Source organism: Megalobrama amblycephala, linkage group LG8 (assembly GCF_018812025.1).
Source record: "Megalobrama amblycephala isolate DHTTF-2021 linkage group LG8, ASM1881202v1, whole genome shotgun sequence".
Taxonomy (NCBI): domain Eukaryota; kingdom Metazoa; phylum Chordata; class Actinopteri; order Cypriniformes; family Xenocyprididae; genus Megalobrama; species Megalobrama amblycephala.
Genome location: NC_063051.1, coordinates 33,315,148 through 33,334,505, shown reverse-complemented (window position 1 = coordinate 33,334,505; position 19,358 = coordinate 33,315,148). Strand labels below are relative to the sequence as shown.

General features: G+C 38.1%; 1 protein-coding gene across 2 annotated transcripts in view; it reads left to right on the top strand.

Moving 5' to 3' along the window:
• Nucleotides 1–19,358, top strand: part of abcc6a (ATP-binding cassette, sub-family C (CFTR/MRP), member 6a) — a 44,970-nt gene that overhangs the window by 5,996 nt on the left and 19,616 nt on the right. Inside the window, exons 1-3 of one of the 2 annotated variants that reach the window (XM_048200705.1) lie at nucleotides 13,286–14,037; nucleotides 14,777–14,953; nucleotides 15,397–15,522. In XM_048200705.1, coding sequence (XP_048056662.1) covers nucleotides 13,996–14,037; nucleotides 14,777–14,953; nucleotides 15,397–15,522 — 345 coding nt within the window. In that variant the 5' untranslated portion in view covers nucleotides 13,286–13,995. Of the gene's footprint in view, nucleotides 1–13,285; nucleotides 14,038–14,776; nucleotides 14,954–15,396; nucleotides 15,523–19,358 lie in introns of those variants that run through there. The other variant, XM_048200706.1, reaches the window with a different exon arrangement.

The following is a 19,358-nucleotide window of genomic DNA, read 5'->3' as shown; positions in this document are numbered from 1 at the left end:
GGTAAGATCTGTGTTTTTGGTGGGGTTCCCCTGATAAAATGTACATTCCAGGGGCTAAATATCATGTCCCCCAGTAAAAATCACATTCTGTGAGGTAAAATCTGCGTTTTTGGTGGGGTTCCCCTCATAAAATTCACTTTCCAGGGGCTAAATATCATGTCCCCAGTAAAAATCACGTTCCGGGGGGTAAAATCCGCATTTTTGGCGGGGTTCCCCTGATAAAATTCACTTTCCAGTGGCTAAATATCATGTCCCCCAGTAAAAATCACATTCCGGGGGGTAAAATCCACATTTTTGGTGGGGTTCCCCTGATAAAATTCACTTTCCAGGGGCTAAATATCATGTCCCCCAGTAAAAATCACGTTCCGGGGGTAAAATCCGCATTTTTGGCGGGGTTCCCCTGATAAAATTCACTTTCCAGGGGCTAAATATCATGTCCCCCAGTAAAAATCACGTTCCGGGGGGTAAAATCCGCATTTTTGGCGGGGTTCCCCTGATAAAATTCACTTTCCAGGGGCTAAATATCATGTCCCCCAGTAAAAATCACGTTCCGGGGGTAAAATCCGCATTTTTGGCGGGGTTCCCCTGATAAAATTCACTTTCCAGGGGCTAAAGATCATGTCCCCCAGTAAAAATCACATTTTGGAAGGTAAAATCCGCATTTTTGGTGGGGTTCCCCTGATAAAATTCACTTTCCAGGGGCTAAAGATCATGTCCCCCAGTAAAAATCACATTTTGGAAGGTAAAATCCGCATTTTTGGTGGGTTTCCCCTGATAAAATTCACTTTCCAGGGGCTAAATATCATGTCCCCAGTAAAAATCACATTTTGGAAGGTAAAATCCGTGTTTTTGGTGGGTTTCCCCTGATAAAATTCACTTTCCAGGGGCTAAATATTATGTCCCCAGTAAAAATCACGTTCCGGGGGGTAAAATCTGTGTTTTTGGCGGGGTTCCCCTGATAAAATTCACATTCCAGGGGCTAAATATCATGTCCCCCAGTAAAAATCACGTTCCGGGGGGTAAAATCCGCATTTTTGGCGGGGTTCCCCTGATAAAATTCACTTTCCAGGGGCTAAAGATCATGTCCCCCAGTAAAAATCACATTTTGGAAGGTAAAATCTGCATTTTTGGTGGGGTTCCCCTGATAAAATTCACTTTCCAGGGGCTAAAGATCATGTCCCCCAGTAAAAATCACGTTCCGGGGGGTAAAATCCGCATTTTTGGCGGGGTTCCCCTGATAAAATTCACTTTCCAGGGACTAAAGATCATGTCCCCCAGTAAAAATCACATTTTGGAAGGTAAAATCCGCATTTTTGGTGGGTTTCCCCTGATAAAATTCACTTTCCAGGGGCTAAATATCATGTCCCCAGTAAAAATCACAGTTTGGAAGGTAAAATCCGTGTTTTTGGTGGGTTTCCCCTGATAAAATTCACTTTCCAGGGGCATAATTTCATGTCCCCAGTAAAAATCACGTTCCGGGGGGTAAAATCTGTGTTTTTGGTGGGGTTCCCCTGATAAAATTCACATTCCAGGGGCTAAATATCATGTCCCCCAGTAAAAATCATGTTCCGGGGGGTAAAATCCGCATTTTTGGTGGGGTTCCCCTGATAAAATTCACTTTCTAGGGGCTAAATATCATGTCCCCCAGTAAAAATCACGTTCCGGGGGGTAAAATCCACATTTTTGGCAGGGTTCCCCTGATAAAATTCACTTTCCAGGGGCTAAATATCATGTTATTTGGGGTCGCTTCAACTCACTGACATTTGAAAACAACCCGCAGCAACAGTCTTAAGGCCTTTGCACACTGAGTCCGAAATTTTCGTATGCGTTTTTTTTTTTGTATTTGTGATCCTAAAAATTCATCACGCACAGAGACCTTGCACACTGAGTCCGATGCGTATTAATGAATCCATTGCGAAAACAATACAAAATGAGTCTTCAAGCAGTGAGCACGATTTAGTTGTCCTCTCTCTTCTTAAAAAGAGAAAAAGAAAGAGGAAATATTGGGTCCATCCAATCCCGAGACTGCATAGAGAAAAGGAGAGTTCACCTCATCAAGGAGCTGCGTGATTATCCCGAGTGTTTCAAAGTTTACTTCAGGATGTCAGTGGCTCAGTTTGATGCTTTGCTACTGGCACAATCTGTCTTTATATTCTGTCTCTTTGTATTCCACACTTTGTTTGTCATACAGTGATGCTGTTTTGTGCTGTAGATGATGTGGATCAAGTTGTCAGATGGCATTATGGATTTTGGTGTTAACTTGTACAGTGGCTGTGAATTGTCCGTGAAAACGTCTCTCAAAATGCATGCCATGGATGCGAAAAACACAGAAAATCAAACCTGATCTGAAATTTTTATGATGGACGAAAGTTTTGGAGGCAGTGTGTAAATGTGATTGACACAACGTGAGGTCGTATTTATTTTTTAATGTGCGAAAATTCAATGTGCAAAGGCCTTTAGAGTAGCCCAATTCCGCGCAATTAGAGTAGCCCAATTTTTAAAAAACGGGAGGAGTTGTTCGATATGTCCCACCCTGTCTTCCTGTTTCAGTGGAAATTACGTCGACACGTTGAATAATGCTGTGTGTTTCAAGGCACTTCATTGGGCCTTTAACTCTGCATGAAGGTAGATCTCCAGAAACAGGATTGGGCACACCATGGCTCTGTTTACACCTGGTATCAAAATGCAATTTGGTCAATCGGATAACAAGCAGACACATTCCTGTTTATTCTTTGAGAGGAGGGTCTATGGGTGGGTAAATGCATGGGCTTTTTCAAGTCCTTCGATAACATACGGAGAGCAGCAGCTTTCGTTTCTGCTCTGACAGCCGCAAAACCACACCGAACGTTGTGAGTCCATGTTAGAAATCAGGAATGGTGAGAGAACATTGTGCTTGTTACGTTTTTCGTCTTCAAACCAAACTTAGGTTATCAGCCGACAAAGTTTAAACCCTGTCTGGCTAACACTCTTCCCATAATGTTTATGCGTTAGGTTAGTCGGAGAGTAGGCTTTGCATATTCGACCAGCATCTATGCTATGAAAGCAATCCGATCAAATGGGTTTTTGAGTACCTCTGGAAGTGGTTGAAAGCTCAAAACATTTTAGACCACTTTTACACCTGTATCTGGCGTCATCCACTTGACTGGACTGACGAAAACGCTTCTTAATACCAGGTGCAAACAGGAGTTAGATTATACAACACTCAAATATAATAATGTTCCAAAGTCAGTCTACTACTGACATGCAAAAGGTGCGATTGTGAGGGTAGTCTTTTTTTCTGAAAACCTACAGTTTTAATTTGCCATGACCGTCAGGGTGTGTCTGAAATGCCTGAGTATCTCTGTCATAATAGAAAGCTAAAATATCTTTTTCTGGACCATTTAATACAGCACAAGTGGACTCATAACAGTGAGCTTATTGAACTGTGACTTTTCTCAATAACATCTTATTTTAAATCATGACCTAATGTTTTCTGTTTTAATGTTCAAAAGTTCATACAGGAGAAAAAATGTTCTGATTCGTGAAGGCGCTGCCCTGTTACAGTACTGTCCCTCCTCTTCTGTACAGACTGCAGTGCGCCCCATCTGGATGACAGCTGTGCCATTTGTCATAAACAAAACCATGAACAGTAAAAAACAAAGACAGTAAAAAAGTAGCATTTTGGAAAATACTAGTTTAAACCTTTTATGTTTAATTAAACAAATACAATTGTTTAAAAACTGCCTTTTTTGATATGGTCACACCAGGTCAGCTTTGTATGTTTAGAGGCATATATGTACGGTACATTGGCGTACTGTAATTATCAGAGCCTGTGTAAAAAGTCTCAGTACCATTGACGGTATATAAAACCAAACCCAAAATGCTTTAATAATTCGAAACATTTTTAGAGCTCCATCTGATCCCAATTAGCTGTGGAAAGTATAAGAAAATAAAATATTCAGATGGCACTGCACAAAAAAAAAAAAAAAATGTGTTTCGTTAAACACTCTCACTCTTTGTGGAGAAACACTCATAAAGGACTCAGAGCTCCCGCTTATTCCTCAGTCCTGCAAAAATATTTTTAGCCAAAGTACGCCAATAAACATTAAGTTGTGTTTGTGTAGCATGAGTCTGTACCACGAATTATGTCATAAATGAATGGATGTACGTCACTGAGCAGGGGTGAGTAGGTGGTATTCTACATTAGATTACAGGATCGGCTCCAGTGAGCTGTCTGCGGGCCGATCCCACGGATTTCCACAAGCTTCTATTTTGGAGCAAGAGGGCCTGCTTATAGTTTGTTAAAAGCCACAGCATTCTATTAAATAAGGTTAAAGTAATTGGACGATGTTTACTCAAGGACATAAGTCTTGCCACAACATTGTCCTTTCTTTTGTTAACATGTGTAGCGTGCAGATTTTCCATTTGGCTGCTGTTATGGATTTCTGTGAGTCGATAGGGAGTCTTCAATCAAGGACTCTTGACCGTATGCCTGGTCTTTGATCTGCAGTTTGAGAATAATAAGAGGCAATATAATGACACAGTGATGCATCATCCTGATGTGGCCCACACATGCTGCCTTCCTCCGTGCCTTTTTAAAATTGCAGTGCTCCCTTAAAAATCTGATTCGTTAATTGACAGAATGACAATATAATAGATAATAATCTTTGAGGAAATGATGTGTTTTTTAGAGTTGCAAAGAGGGCCACCAATGTTTTGCATGGATTTTAGGGCATACTTGACTCTAAGTAGAATACTCTCATTTCTTCAGGGGTTCACAGGCCCCTGAAGGTTAATGAAGGTCAGTGCTGGGTTCGCTGGATGGAAGCACTTTCTTCAGCTCTTACTCATTGGTATCGCTCACTGCCATTATAAAGCTCGGATGCTTCAGGATATTTATTAATATATCTCTGATTGTGTTGATCAGATAGATTACAGTCATATACAGTACAGTCCAAAAGTTTGGAACCACTAAGATTTTTAATGTTTGTAAAAGAAGTTTCGTCTGCTCACCAAGGCTACATTTATTTAATTAAAAATACAGTAAAAAACAGTAATATTGTGAAATATTATTACAATTTAAAATAACTGTTTTCTATTTGAATATATTTCACAAAGTAATTTATTCCTGTGATGGCAAAGCTGAATTTTCAGCATCATTACTCCAGTCTTCAGTGTCACATGATCCTTCAGAAATAATTCTAATATGCTGATCTGCTGCTCAAGAAACATTTAATGTGTACAATTGTACAAAATATTTGTGTACAAGATTTTTTTCAGGATTATTTGATGAATAGAAAGTTCAAAAGAACAGCGTTTATCTGAAATCTAATTTTTTGTAACATTATAAATGTCTTTACTGCCACTTTTGATTGATTTAATGCATCCTTGCTGAATAAAAGTATTCATTTCTTTAATTTCTTTTCAAAAAAATAAAAATAAAGATTCTTACTGACCCCAAACTTTTGAACGGTAGTGTATAATGCTACAGAAGCTTTGTATTTCAGATAAATGCTGTTCTTTTGAACTTTCTATTCATCAAGGAATCCTGAAAAAAAAAGTACACAACTGTTTTCAACATTGAAAATAATCATAAATGTTTCTTGAGCAGCAAATCAGCATATTAGAATGATTTCTGAAGGATCATGTGACACTGAAGACTGGAGTAATGATGCTGAAAATTCAGCTTTGCATCACAGGAATAAATTACTTTGTCAAATATATTTAAATAGTACACAGTTATTTTAAATTGTAGTAATATTTCACAATATTACTGTTTTTTACTGTATTTTTAATTAAATAAATGTAGCCTTGGTGAGCAGACGAAACTTCTTTTAAAAACATTAAAAATCTTAGTGGTTCCAAACTTTTGGACTGTACTGTACACCTAGGATGGCTTGAGGGTGAGTAAATCATGGGGTAATTTTCATTTGAAAGTGAACAAATCCTTTAAGTTGTTGCTTCAGGTACATACCTTTAACTCCCACACCCCCAAAACACCCCCCCAGACATACACATTCATTGGAGAATTTGGCTGCCCAATGGAGAAAATCACATTGGGCTATTTTTGGGCTACTTTTGACAGGCCATTGGGCTACTTATGTTGCACAGACCTGGCAACCCTGATGAAGGTACTATGGATGGTCAGTACAATGAGGATGGGGGTCTTCTATATCTTTTTTTAAATCAAATGAAATGACCTCATGATCTTCCATTGCTTCCATAGGTATATGTGACCCTGGACTACAAAACCAGTCATAAGGGTCATATTTTTAAAATTGAGATTTATACATTATCTGAAAGCTGAATAAATAAGCTTTCCATTTATGGTTATTGTTAGGATAGGATCATTTTTCTTTGAGATACAACTATTTGAAAATCTGGAATCTGAGGGTGCAAAAAAATCAAAATATTGAGAAAATCACCTTTAAAGTTGTCCAAATGAAGTCCTTAGCAGTGCATATCCACTCACAATATATATATATATATATATATATATATATATATATATATATATATATATATATACATATATACTTACAGTAGGAAATTTACAAAATATCTTCATGGAACATGATCTTTACTTAATAAGCTAATGATTTTTGGCATAAAAGAAAAATCGATCATTTTGACCCATACAATGTATTGTTGGCTATTGCTACAAATATACCCGTGTGGCTTATGACTGGTTTTGTGGTCCAGGGTCACATATATTGGGTGTGGGGTGTTGGCAGCGTCAGAAAAGATTAACAACTCTTGCTCTGATGTAAAGGTGTTACATTTGTTGATAGGCCTGCCATGTAGATGTAATTATATGGTGAGTTTATAGATGCATAAAATTAAGATACATTCAACCAGCCTGTAATTAGGAGACTGACTGGAGTGATGAAAATCTTGACGCATTCACTTCCGGTGAGAGCAAACCATCATCTCATCCAAAGGAATCCAGACAGAGGTACCCTCCATTTATAGTGTCTGCAATTTAGCAGGCGATTACTCTTCCTCCTGTGGTTTTCCTTTTGTGTTTACCGTGGAATTCAATCCATTTCGTAAGCACAAATCTCAGCAAAAAGAAGTTATATAATGATCTCTGACATATAAGTGGAGTATGTGACAAAAAATGCAAAACTAATCATTATCAGGCAGGAGTGTCATGCTTTAGGCAAGATAAGACATGACCAAAGAAAAAAAAAAGTTTTTAAGGTAGCTCTGTTAAGATGTGTTAGCAAAGTTAGCAATGTGAAACTAAATATTTAAATAAGCAATATGTAAGCAAGTCCATGCGTACACATGAAAATGTACGTACGTACATAATATTTTATAGTTTAATATTTTAATTATATTATAAATGTATTTTATTATACTTTTTGTGTCCATATAAGATACGTTGGCATTTGTATTGATGCCTAAACTCACAATTCAGTTTTCAGAAAATCCTTGTGGCAAATGCCTCGGGAATAGAATGGCTAGCGGAAAACTGTGAGACATGTCTGATGATGGACCTGTCAAAATCCTCATCAACTCAGACGACCTTGTCAGCACATATCCAGACGTTTGATCCCTTCTGAATCACGAGAAGGGGCAGACGACGTAGCAGGATGGAAGGAGGGCGGGGAGAGTGTGGCAGAAAACAACACAAGTCATAATTCCATGCGTAGGCTGACACATCTGGATTTACCACTCCTTGGCCCTATGCCACAGACTTTATGATGGTTCTTAAAAAAAAAAGAAAAGAAGATATTTTCTTACTTCCTACCAAAAGCCGTGTCTTAATGGGTTTGGCACCTCTGCGGCCAGAGCTATATTTATCTGCACTGGAGAGAGTAGGTTGAAAATGACACCATTATTTTCTCTAGACTGTTTTCGCTCCAGAGTAAATGAAAGAGAGGGAAAGATGGAGAGAAAGAGAGGGGCTAGAGGGATGAGAGTGGAGTTTGACTGGTGCACCAATGCACTGGCATAGAGACAGACACTCTGGTCTCTTTTGTATGCCAGCTAAACAGACTCTTTTTGGCTGAAAGTGGCAACAATCCAACTTCCTTTGAACTGCATGGACTTCAGCCTCCTTTTCCACTAATGTTAAATCTCTATCATACGGCATTGCTCTAATTGGCGAAGCATATGCTGAGCAGATCCAGCATAAAAATGGCAGTAAGTTAAGACACAACCATTGGATTTGTAAAAATCTGACCCAGTTCAGTGATGCTCTTGTGTTTTGACACAAATAATATTACTTTATGATCACGCTGACAATTTTTTTATTTGACAGACGGAACAATTTTAAAAACATCTTATATTTCAAAATATAAACAGTTATATTTCAAAATATATTTAGAAAATTATATTACTAAGTATTTGATATTACTGTATCAACCTACAGAAATATATATATATATATATATATATATATATATATATATATATATATATATATATATATATCTGTATGTTTGAGTTAATTTCTCATAATTTTTTACCATTCTTCATATATTCTTCATATTTTAAGTTGAAATTTTATATATATATATATATATATATATATATATATATTTTTTTTTTTTTTTTCTGTATGTTTGAGTTAATTTCTCATAATTGTTTTACCATTCTTCATATATTCTTCATATTTTAAGTTGAAATTATATTATATTGTCCAAAATATATTTTAAAAATACATTTTGCATTTTCCTTTCCCTTGAAATATGCATTGTAGATATTTTGTTATTTGAAAGTTTAAATGAAATACATTTTCAAATTGAAATATATATTCCTTAAGCTCTGCTGTTTCTCTAAGAAATATATTTTTCCTGAAAACTGCTGTATGGGTTAGTATAGGTTCAGGAGTACGATGTATCTAAAGTGACGTCTGTGTTTAATTTTGGTATCCTGACTATTTTTAGCTTCCCACTCAACACCACAGACTAGTTATCCAACATAGAGTTATAATGAAGTGTACGTACTGGCGGTGAGCACACGACTTGATGCTGTATCTAGTATACCTTTGATACACACAGTTCAGCTGTGGGAAATAGTTTGGCCCCAACCCACAGCATAAAAAGATAATGGCACTTTAACTTGTTTGGTTGTAAGACTGTTATTTAGCTGTCTGGTCTTGATTAACAAAAACAAAAGTGGGCAGCCATGCTGATTTGAGTATTTTAGATGGGAAACCGACAGTTGTTTGTTCTCTCAGAGCTACGTCACAAGATCTTCAGCAACGGCTTTGTCGTGCAATAGAGCAATGGGACATTTTCACATTTCATTTCAAAGTTTTTGGCTCATTTACTGCCATAAGTGCTGTGCTCAAAACTATAGACAGAATGAGATGGTCATTGTTGTTTGGAGTCCGTTGCCAAACCCTTGGTGGATTCATGGTTGACCAGGAAGAATGCATCAATTCATCTCTCTCTGTTTAGTTGTTCTGACAGTATAATGCTATGTTTTTGCAATTTTGGCTTTTCTATAGGTGGTCTGGCCACTGAAAGCCCAAGTGAGAGTCAATATGCAACTGAAAAGTGTGTGAATTTTATAAACATTTATACACGAGAGCAGCTCTCTTAATGTTTAAAAATGATTTAATGTTGTTTTGCCACCTTAGTTAAAGGGATAGTTCACAAAAAAAAAAAGCAGGAAGAAAAAGGAAATCTGACATTCCTAAGAACCATTAGTTCTAAGAGTCTTGCTTTTTTAATTTCTGACCACAACATCACATTCCCTCACAATGACTTTAAATAATTGGGAAAATTTGTCATTTTGCAGTAGTTCTTGCTTGATTTGTGAGCGTCACTAAACACAATGAAAGCTATGAGGCAAAATTGGCAACTAGCAAACCAGGACTGATTATATCTGTCTCCTTTGCGCCTCCTTCCAAGTCATTATCGTCATGAGCGGTGAGGCTTCTTGCTGCTGTTTTATCACTTTCTTTCAAGCTCCCTTCAGAGGTCTCATTGTAATTGAGTACTCTAAGCGATTTACAGGCTCTTCTGCCCATTAGAAATGATTCTTGAGGATCCTAGACTTGGTAAAATCAATGTATGTTAGAATGTTATTATCATCTGTATATGAGATTTAAAGGATTAGTTCCGTATTCAGCGTACGGAAAAAACGGAACTGGCGTTGCATGAGTTAAGCTTCTTTCGTAAGTTGAATACGGAAGGTGTAGGACGTAACGTAAGCATTTTGAACTGCGAGAGCCATTACACTTTCTTCGCGGTCTGGCGGAAGCTGTATATTTTACATTATAACTTGTTAAATAAGGGTATTTTTCTTACACAAACACATCAGAAGGCCTTTATTAACCCCCCGGAGCCGTGTGGAGTACGTTTTTGCTTTGAACTGATGCGCTTTCTTGAGCTTTATACTCATTGGTACCATTCACCGCCATTATGAATCTTAGATGCATCAGGATATTTATTAATATAACTCAGATGGTGTTCATCTGAAAAAAGAAAGTCATATACACCTAGGATGGCTTGAGGGTGTGTGAAGCTTAGGGTAATTATCATTTGAAAGTGAACTAATCCTTTAAGAAGAATAGGCAAAAGAATCATCTTCTAAGAAAAAATGTGATATATAAATATAATCTCACCTTGATGAATAACACAATACAGCTTTCCTCACACTCATGACTGGCCGCAGGGAGCGCTTGTGGGAAGGTTTGTCCAGCCATCGTTTTTTCCATGTCTCTGCAGAAGCTCCTTGACTGAGGTCGACCTAAAACTTTCCACCAGTGTACAGGCCTTTTCCAGGGTTTCTGTTGGACTGATGTTACTTCATAACAGACTACTGAGAGCTTCAAAAGAGACAGACATAATATCAGTCTGACCGTCTGTTTAACTTGTGCCAGTCTAGTAATACAAACTTGTGTGTGAGAATGTCTGGATGCCTATGTGAATGAGTTTTTGTGTGTGAAAATGTGTATGTATTGCATTGCGTAAGTATGTCTGTGTTAAATCTATGTCTCAGCGGTCTATGTTCTCGGTCTATTTACAACAGAATGCTTGAGCACTTCTCTTTTAAACACACTTGACCCATTTGACATGGCAGCCAGGCGCAGGCCTGCAGTTCTCGCATGATCTACTTGCGACCAAATACAGCAAGAATTTTTATATGACACATCTTCAGCCTATAAGGCTAATTGATAGTTTTCTGCACAGTGTAGGGACATATTTGAGCATAACATCTGTGTCAGTACTCAAAGCATTTTACATATGGAAGAAGGGGGAATCTCTTCAACCATCACCAATGTGCAGAATCCACCTGGATGTTGCGACGGCTGCCATTTTGCCCCAGAACACCCACCACACACCAGCTTATTGGTGGAGAGGAGGGAGTGATGAAGCCAATCAGCATATATGGGGATGATTAGGAGGCCATGATAATGGACGGAGACCAATGGGCAAATTTGGCCAGGATGCTGGGATTTTTAATGACCCCTGGAGAGTCAGGACCTCGGTTTAACGTCTCATCCGAAGGATGGTACTTTGTGACCGTATAGTGTCGCCATCACTATACTGGGGCATTATGACCCACACAGACCACAGGGCGAGCGCCCCCTGCTGGCCTCACTAACACCTCTTCCAGCAGAAACCTATAGTTTTCCCAGGAGGTCTCCCATCCAGGTACTGACCAGGCTCGACCCTGCTTAGCTTCAGTGGGCAACCAGTCTTGGCTGATATGGTTGCTGGCCTTGGTTTTCACCAAGAAATTGTGATTCATCAATAAGTTATTTATAAATTGTTTATTTTACTTATTTAAAATTTATAATAAAATTTAGAAGCAACTGAAATCATATACTCATGGTGGCCTTGGCAACAAATAATATGTGAAGCCATTTTTTATCTTTTCTGTGAGAAATGGAATAACTAGGTCTAAGTGACCCTACAAAAATGTATTAATTTTGAGTAGCAATTAAGATAAAAACGACAAAATGCACTACTGGCGATTGTCTGTAGTCCTAACAATTTATTGTGTTTTAAATGGTTTTTGGCATTTACTTAAAGATTTTAGTGCGCTTGCTCTCAGGTGAGAGAGTGTGCGAGAACGCGAGTGGGCAAAATGAGAGGGAGAGAGGTGAGGTTGTACAGAAAGCCCTTATATGGACACTGCCGGGGCGTGTGTTCTACAAATTATTATCCATGGGCACTCGCTCCCTTGTTTAGAGCAATGCAGATTCATCAACAATAGAACGAGGAACACCTTTATTTTACTTGTGCACCTGTTGAACTTTTTCTGTGCACATACAAAGTGCAAATTGTATGGGATAAATTAGTAAATGAGACCAATCTATCACCTTTATTGAAAAATTGTATAGCCTAGTACGGTGGGTCTCAGCTGGTTCTGCTACATGATCCAGATTTTGCATTAGACAATGAGTGGTGACAGCTTCCAGAATTGTTTATTGTACAAAAGTGAAAGTAAATGCTTAAAATATCTTAACAATATGTAAGTAAACTTGTATTTAAAGGGTTAGTTCACCCAAAAATGAAAATTCTGTCTTAATTACTCACCTTCATGTCGTTCCACACCCGTAAGACCTTCATTCATCTTCAGAACACAAATTAAGATATTTTTGATGAAATATGAGCGATTTCTGTCCCTCCATAGACAGCTATGCGACTACCATTTTGACGCTTCAAAAAGTTCATAAATAGATCGTAAAACTAATCCATATATACTAATACTAATCCACTTTATATGATGAACAGATATGATTTAGGCTTTTATTCACATATAAACATCCATTAACTCACACAATTGTGGTAAACAGACGCTCAAGCATGTTTGTTGACACATGCAAGAACCAATGAGATTCGTTCTTATGTTGCGCAGCATGTTTGAGCTTCCGGAAGAGATGTATTCTCGTGCGTCAAGCAGATTCGTTTAAGCTTCTGTTTATGTTTGCTGATCAATGTTTATATGTGAATAAAAGCCTAAATTAAATCTGTTCAGTCTCTTCAGAAAATTTGGACTAAACCACTTAATTCATGGATTAGTTTTACAATCTCTTTATGAACTTTTTGAAGCATCAAAATGCTAGTCATGTAGCTGTCAATGGAGGATCAGAAAGCTCTCAGATTTCATCAAAAATATCTTCATTTGTGTTTCGAAGATGAACGAAAGACTTGCGGGTGTGGAATGACATGAAGGTGAGTAATTAATGACAGAATTTTCATTTTTGGGTGAACTAACCTTTTAATGTAGTCTGGGTCATATTTTCTTTCTCTAAGCTTGCATAGTTTTATTCATAGATGAAGGCATGCCTGTCTAGCTTCTGTGAAGCTTAGTTATTTTGCTGTCATTAAGTTGACCCGCTAATTGGTCTAAAATATGAACTGGCAACTGAAAAATTCCACTATAGAGATAGGGTCTGTAATGTGTGTGTAATAAGTGTACAGTAAGTCTCATTGGACAAAATGCATACCCCAATGTGGAGAGTGTGGTGCTTGGTTGTGTGTGCGATCTTACAAAGTGTTTCTCGGGTACATGCAGGGAAAATGAAAAATAGCACTTCTATAAAGACGAACAAATAGCACTGGAGTGCTACTAGCAGCACTTTCTGCATTTGGACCGAAGTGGAGGTGACTGCTTGGGGGAAAATGAGAATGATAGTTTTATATAATAGGCAAAACGGGGAGAGGACTATGTTAAGGGTGGTGTCTATGTTTTTCGGGTGGTGTCAGAGAGCTTTGCAAAACCACGTTACTGTTTTGATAAAGAACCTAAAGTACGTGGGAGTTGGGGAAAGAGGAAGATAAATAGAGAAGGAGGGAGAGTCAGAGAGTTTAAAGAAGACTGCTGGGAGGAGAGAGTGAATATAACCACCCACCTAAGCAGCTGTCAGACTGGTGGTCAAAAAGCAGACACTTCCAGACACTCTCAGAAACAAGGAGTGACAAAAGTGAATAAGAGAGTGTAGGAGATCTCAGGACGGAGGGAGAGTTTGACTCAGTGACAGAGCAGTCTAAAAGACCAGGATACACAGCAGGGATAGGTACAGCCTCAGGACCAGACGAGTGAATGGATACCTTTTGCAGTCTAAGTGGACTTGACCCTCTATGGGTGAGCAAACCTCTAATATCAGATCTTAAATCTTGAATATTATTTAAGAATATAAACATTGATTTCTATTTTGTCACATTTATACCTGTAAATATTTATTCTTTTTTATGTATGATATTTATATCGAAAGTTCTTTGGAAACATTGTATGCTGCCAAGAATCAGAAGACCAGAATAAATGCCATTTTATGACTTTTCAGTTAGGATTATTAAATGTGTCGCTTTAAGTTAAGATGATGCATTGTGTTCAAACTTTATAATATGATTTATTTACATGACATTAACTATTTTAAACAAGCTGGCAGATGGAAATGTAACAATTTAATACAATGAACAGAATATCTGGCAGATCTGTTCCTTCAATTACATTGATTTAGTCCAATGTTAGGAATTTTTTAATTAATTCAATCTCAGCTGTTTCTCACCTAGTAATATAAAGAGACAAGAGAAAGTCAGTGATGAGCTTGGCCAAGATAAGAAATAAGCCAAAAAACAAAAAGTGAAAAAATGTAAAAAAGAATTTGAAAAAACAAACAAACATTTGACCAGGATGGTAAACAAAGTGCAAGATGTTCAAAATTCTAACCTAATTTTAGATGTTCGGGAACATTCAGATCATATCTGGTTTCTCTGTGGCGAGGGTTTGGATCAAGACAATATTGATCCAGTGAAAGAATGAAGACTGTCAATTACCATAAAACTGGTTGAAAAGTTAAGCACACCCTCTTCTTTATCTCCAGGACTGGAACCAGACATGGTACACGCATAACCCTGAACTGAGCAATTGCTTCCAGAACACAGTCCTGGTGTGGGCTCCATGCATCTACCTGTGGGTCCTCTCTCCATTCTACTGCCTTCATCTGTACTGCCACGGCCGAGGTCGGCTGCCCCTCTCTTCGCTCTGCAATGCCAAGCTGGTGAGACAGACCGCTAAGACCCGTTAATGTTATACAAGCTTGTCGGGTCTCAAAAGTACCAGCTTTGTGGGCTATAAAATTCAAACCAGAGTGTTAAAACAAAGTGAACGTGGTGGTCCGGGTAGACCGAGGGGTCGAATTCACGCTTTAGTGGCCGAGGAAGACAGTAAAAGAGAGAGTGATGTGTGTAACCTCAGTTTGTGGTGTGAATGTGGTTAGCACTCGAGTGAGCTGTGATGTCATTTTTCACTCTTCCGCTCTAAAACTCTTTTGTTTGAAATACACTTGTTCCTCCGTTTGTTCAGAGTCACACAGATTCCAATCCAGTCTTATCATAATGTAAATCGCACCTCTATTCTACAGTCATTGACCAGCGGAGCTTCCGGGAGAGTGACTCAGTTCTCACCCTGATATGAATTGTATTCCTCTTTGCTCTTTTACAGTTGTTGGGGTTCTTCTTGGCATCCTTTGGTTTTGTGGAATTCTTCTACATCCTGTTGGAACGAAGACAGGAAATCCAGCAACATCTTGTCTTCTTGCTCAGTCCCATCATACGCAGTCTCACCGTGGTAATGTAACCTCTAAGTTCCAAATTTATGAGAAAAATATAACAGTACAGGCAGAAATCAACATACTTCAGTGTATTGCACACTAAAGAAAAAGTCGACCCCGATCAGTTGTTTTAATCAAATTAAGTTGCAACAAAACAATTCAGGGTTTTGTTACTTAGCTTGCTATATTTAATCTTAGAGTTTTATCTTAGTATGGTAAAGGTATGGCTTAAGGTATGGTCTCATTTACCATCGTTCAGCAAATTTTCAAAGGCGAAATCCACACTGTCAAAAAAAAAAAAAAAAAAAAAAAGAAGGTACGGAGAAGGTACTAATATGTGCTTTTAAGATACTAATATGCACTTTTAAACTACTAATAAGTACCTTTAAGGTAATAATATGTAGCGCCGTACCTTTTTTCTGAGAGTGCAGTCATTTCAATAGGAATCAACGCAAGAAGGAATCATGGTACCGAAAGATTTCCCCATGCATAGACAATGGAACTTTTTGCCCGTGAAATTTTGCAGATATTTTGCCAGTTTAGACCAAAATTAATTTCCAATTAAAATCAATTAATTGGTTAGTAGCATTTTGGCGTATCGGGTTGGCCAGCATAACCATGCAACCATGTTTTTCTTTGAAAGCTGGTTGACCAAAGAAGTCATGCTGGTGAAGCTAGTTGATAAATAAGAAAAGAATGTATTTACGTCTTTCATTAGACAATCTGTCAAACGTCTCAAGAGGTCACTGTTGTAAAATTCTCATTTATTCAACAGTGTTTTGATTCAGAGAATCTTTATCAAATAGAAAAGTGGGAATTCTGCAGCAGTTGTTGCACACCCTTAAGACCTTTGTTCATCTTCAGAACACAGATCCGATGGCTCAGTGAGGCCTCCATTGCCAGCAAGATAATTTACACTTTCAGATGCCCAGAAAGCTACTAAAGACGTATTTAAAACAGTTCATGTGTAGTTCAATCTTAATGTTATATAGTAAGGAGAATAATTTTTGTGCGCCAAAAAAACAAAATAACAACTTTATTCAACAATATCTAGTGATGGGCGATTTCAAAACACTGCTTCATGAAGCTTCGAAGCTTTACGAATCTTTTGTTTCGAATCAGTGGTTCGGAGCATGTATCAAACTGCCAAAGTCACACCCCGCAGTGGTGAACCATGGAAATTTCGAAACACTTATGATGTGACAAAGCCTCTTTTACTGATATCATGTGACTTTTGCAGTTTGATACACGCTCCAAACCACTGATTTGTAAAGCTTCGAAGCTTCATGAAGCAGTGTTTTGAAATCACCCATCACTAGATATTGTGGAATAAAGTCATTATTTAGTTTTTTTGGCGCACAAAAAGTATTCTCGTCGCTTCACAACATTAAGTTTGAACCACTGTAGTCACATGAACTGTTTTAAATATGTCTTTAGTTGCTTTCTGGGCATCTGAATGTGTTAATTATCTTGCTGGCATTTTTATCAGAAATATCTTAATTTGTGCTCTGAAGATGAATGAAGGTCTTACGGGTTTGGAATGACATGAGGGTGAGTAATTGATGACAGAAATTTCATTTTTGGGTGAACTAACCCTTTAATTTAGTGTGTTCCCACTAGAAGTGGGGCCATCAGCATCCCATGTTAGGAACCAGTATCCAAAACAAAACCATATGTCTTAAAGATGGATGCATCAGCCCACATATGCAAATATACATTAAAGATTTAAGCTTCATTCATTTCACTCCTACATTCATTTCTCAACACACCTGCTTATGTCTGTAAAATAGCTCCTAAACCCTTACACAGCAGGAACTGTTTTCATCTAATAGACTGTGACATTCTGAGGTAAACTAGGTTAGGGGCACACCTACACACGGCCTAATGAACACAATCTCATCATCGCTTTCTGTCCGCATGTTCCATTTGCATTCTGCAGAGCCGGGCTCCAGACCAGACTCATGACCCATCTGTGGTCTCTTCAGACACCTAAGTCAACATTGGCTATGTCAAAGAAAAAACACTTAAAGAGTTAAACAGTGTGATCTTGTCCTTAAACGCCCCCTTCCTTAACAGATTGTGATCTTAATTGGTCAAAAACTGAAATAAACCATTGTCATAGCTTGGGCAAGGGCTGGAATGTAGGTAGAAACCCTCAATAACAATTTTAGAGATGTATTAAGAAGCTGCATAAATATTGCTTTTAAATTCTGAAAATGTTGCTTTGTTGCATTGCCCAACCTCCTTTACCACCTATGGGTTTTCTTGTGTAATATTTAGGCGTATGTAATGAACAGTTTAGAAAGCAGCAACCACAACAATTCTATTGAACCTAGAGGGGCAATTGCGCTCCCCAATTGCAATTTATTTACAACACCGTCTGGATTGTTGTAGCACCTTATTCACTAAAAGAACACCATGAACTTGCCCAAATCTGGGCCAAACGCAACTGGAACTGTGCAATTCCCCATCTTTCAGGTTACTTATGAGAGCTAGTTCGAGGAAGATGTATCAGACTACCGCAGTCTGGCACTTATGCCATCAGTCCACCAGATTCAGACACTTGAAATGGCACTTTACAATACTTTTCTTCATCATTTGATCATTATTTTTACTTTAATTTGAGATGTACCTGTTCTCAGACCTGTAACCACTACATATTCCTGCAATATTCATCAGTATAAGTTTTTAATGGCACAGTTTGCTGTAATACTTGGCTAGTTTGTCTACCAGCAATTTCACTGCGTGCCGTCATTTAAGCTGCAGGAAGCAGATCTGTCTCTGTCTTCTTTCGCTCTTAACTCTCCAGTATAATTACAAGCTTTGGCTTCCTCCCACTGTCCAGAGAACTAATTCTTGTGAGACGTGAAGTCAAAACACAACATCAACAATGCAGATGTTACATGTGGTTTACATGTTTCCAGGTAGCAAAACCTCCGCAGGCGTCTTTCATTAGGACATGATTAAGAGTTCCTTTTAAAGGTTTCACCTCATTTCTCTGAGGTTACATGGCTTTGGTTTGGTTTTGAGGAGGCGTATTTGGGTCTATTCCTGATCCTTAATCTGTACCGCACCAGGAGGCTGCTTCTTATGTAACCAAATGATGTTTTGCGCTACCTAGGAGATACATCACATCAAGCTTGGGATCGGCGAGAGCCACTGGTTGGCAGTCTGGGTTTGAGACATGGAGAATGTCAAATTGTTTTTGGATGAAGAAAAGACACAGTGATTAAGAAACATGTGGGATCAACAGAGGCCACGCTTTACATGTGTTGTTTTATTAGAGGAGACAGCTGTGGTGGTAGACAGGAAAATCCCAATACAACCTCGACAAACTGAAACAAAAGCAAAGCAGATTTAATGATGGATTAGTCTTCAGGTCATCAAGAAAGCATTATACAATTTTAAAAGTAAACAAATTTCTCTGATCTTATCTATTACTGTCACTGCAGTCAGGGTTTAGGGTCATTCTCTAAATTGGTCCAAAACGCTCCATGTTTTATCCATATACTTTGATGCCAAAGTTGCTAACTGACTAAATGAACCAGTATGCAACCTATATGCACACAATGTTTTTTCATATCTTTTTTTGTTGTTTTGACAGGATAAAAAATATTTGCTTTCCTTGATTTCCTTCTATCTAAAGGTCATGGCCTCAGTAGTTGTAATTTAGATCTATTTAAAGTCCTTCACAATGAGTTAGCGTAAAGGTGAAATGTGTAATTTCAAAAAGGATGAAGTAATGAAGTTTCCCTGAACACTTTCCCTGTTTTCCACTGGTCGGTCAAACAGACAGTCCTGTCCCCAAACTCACACCATTGGTCACTTGTAGAGAACCACAGTGTTTAGCATT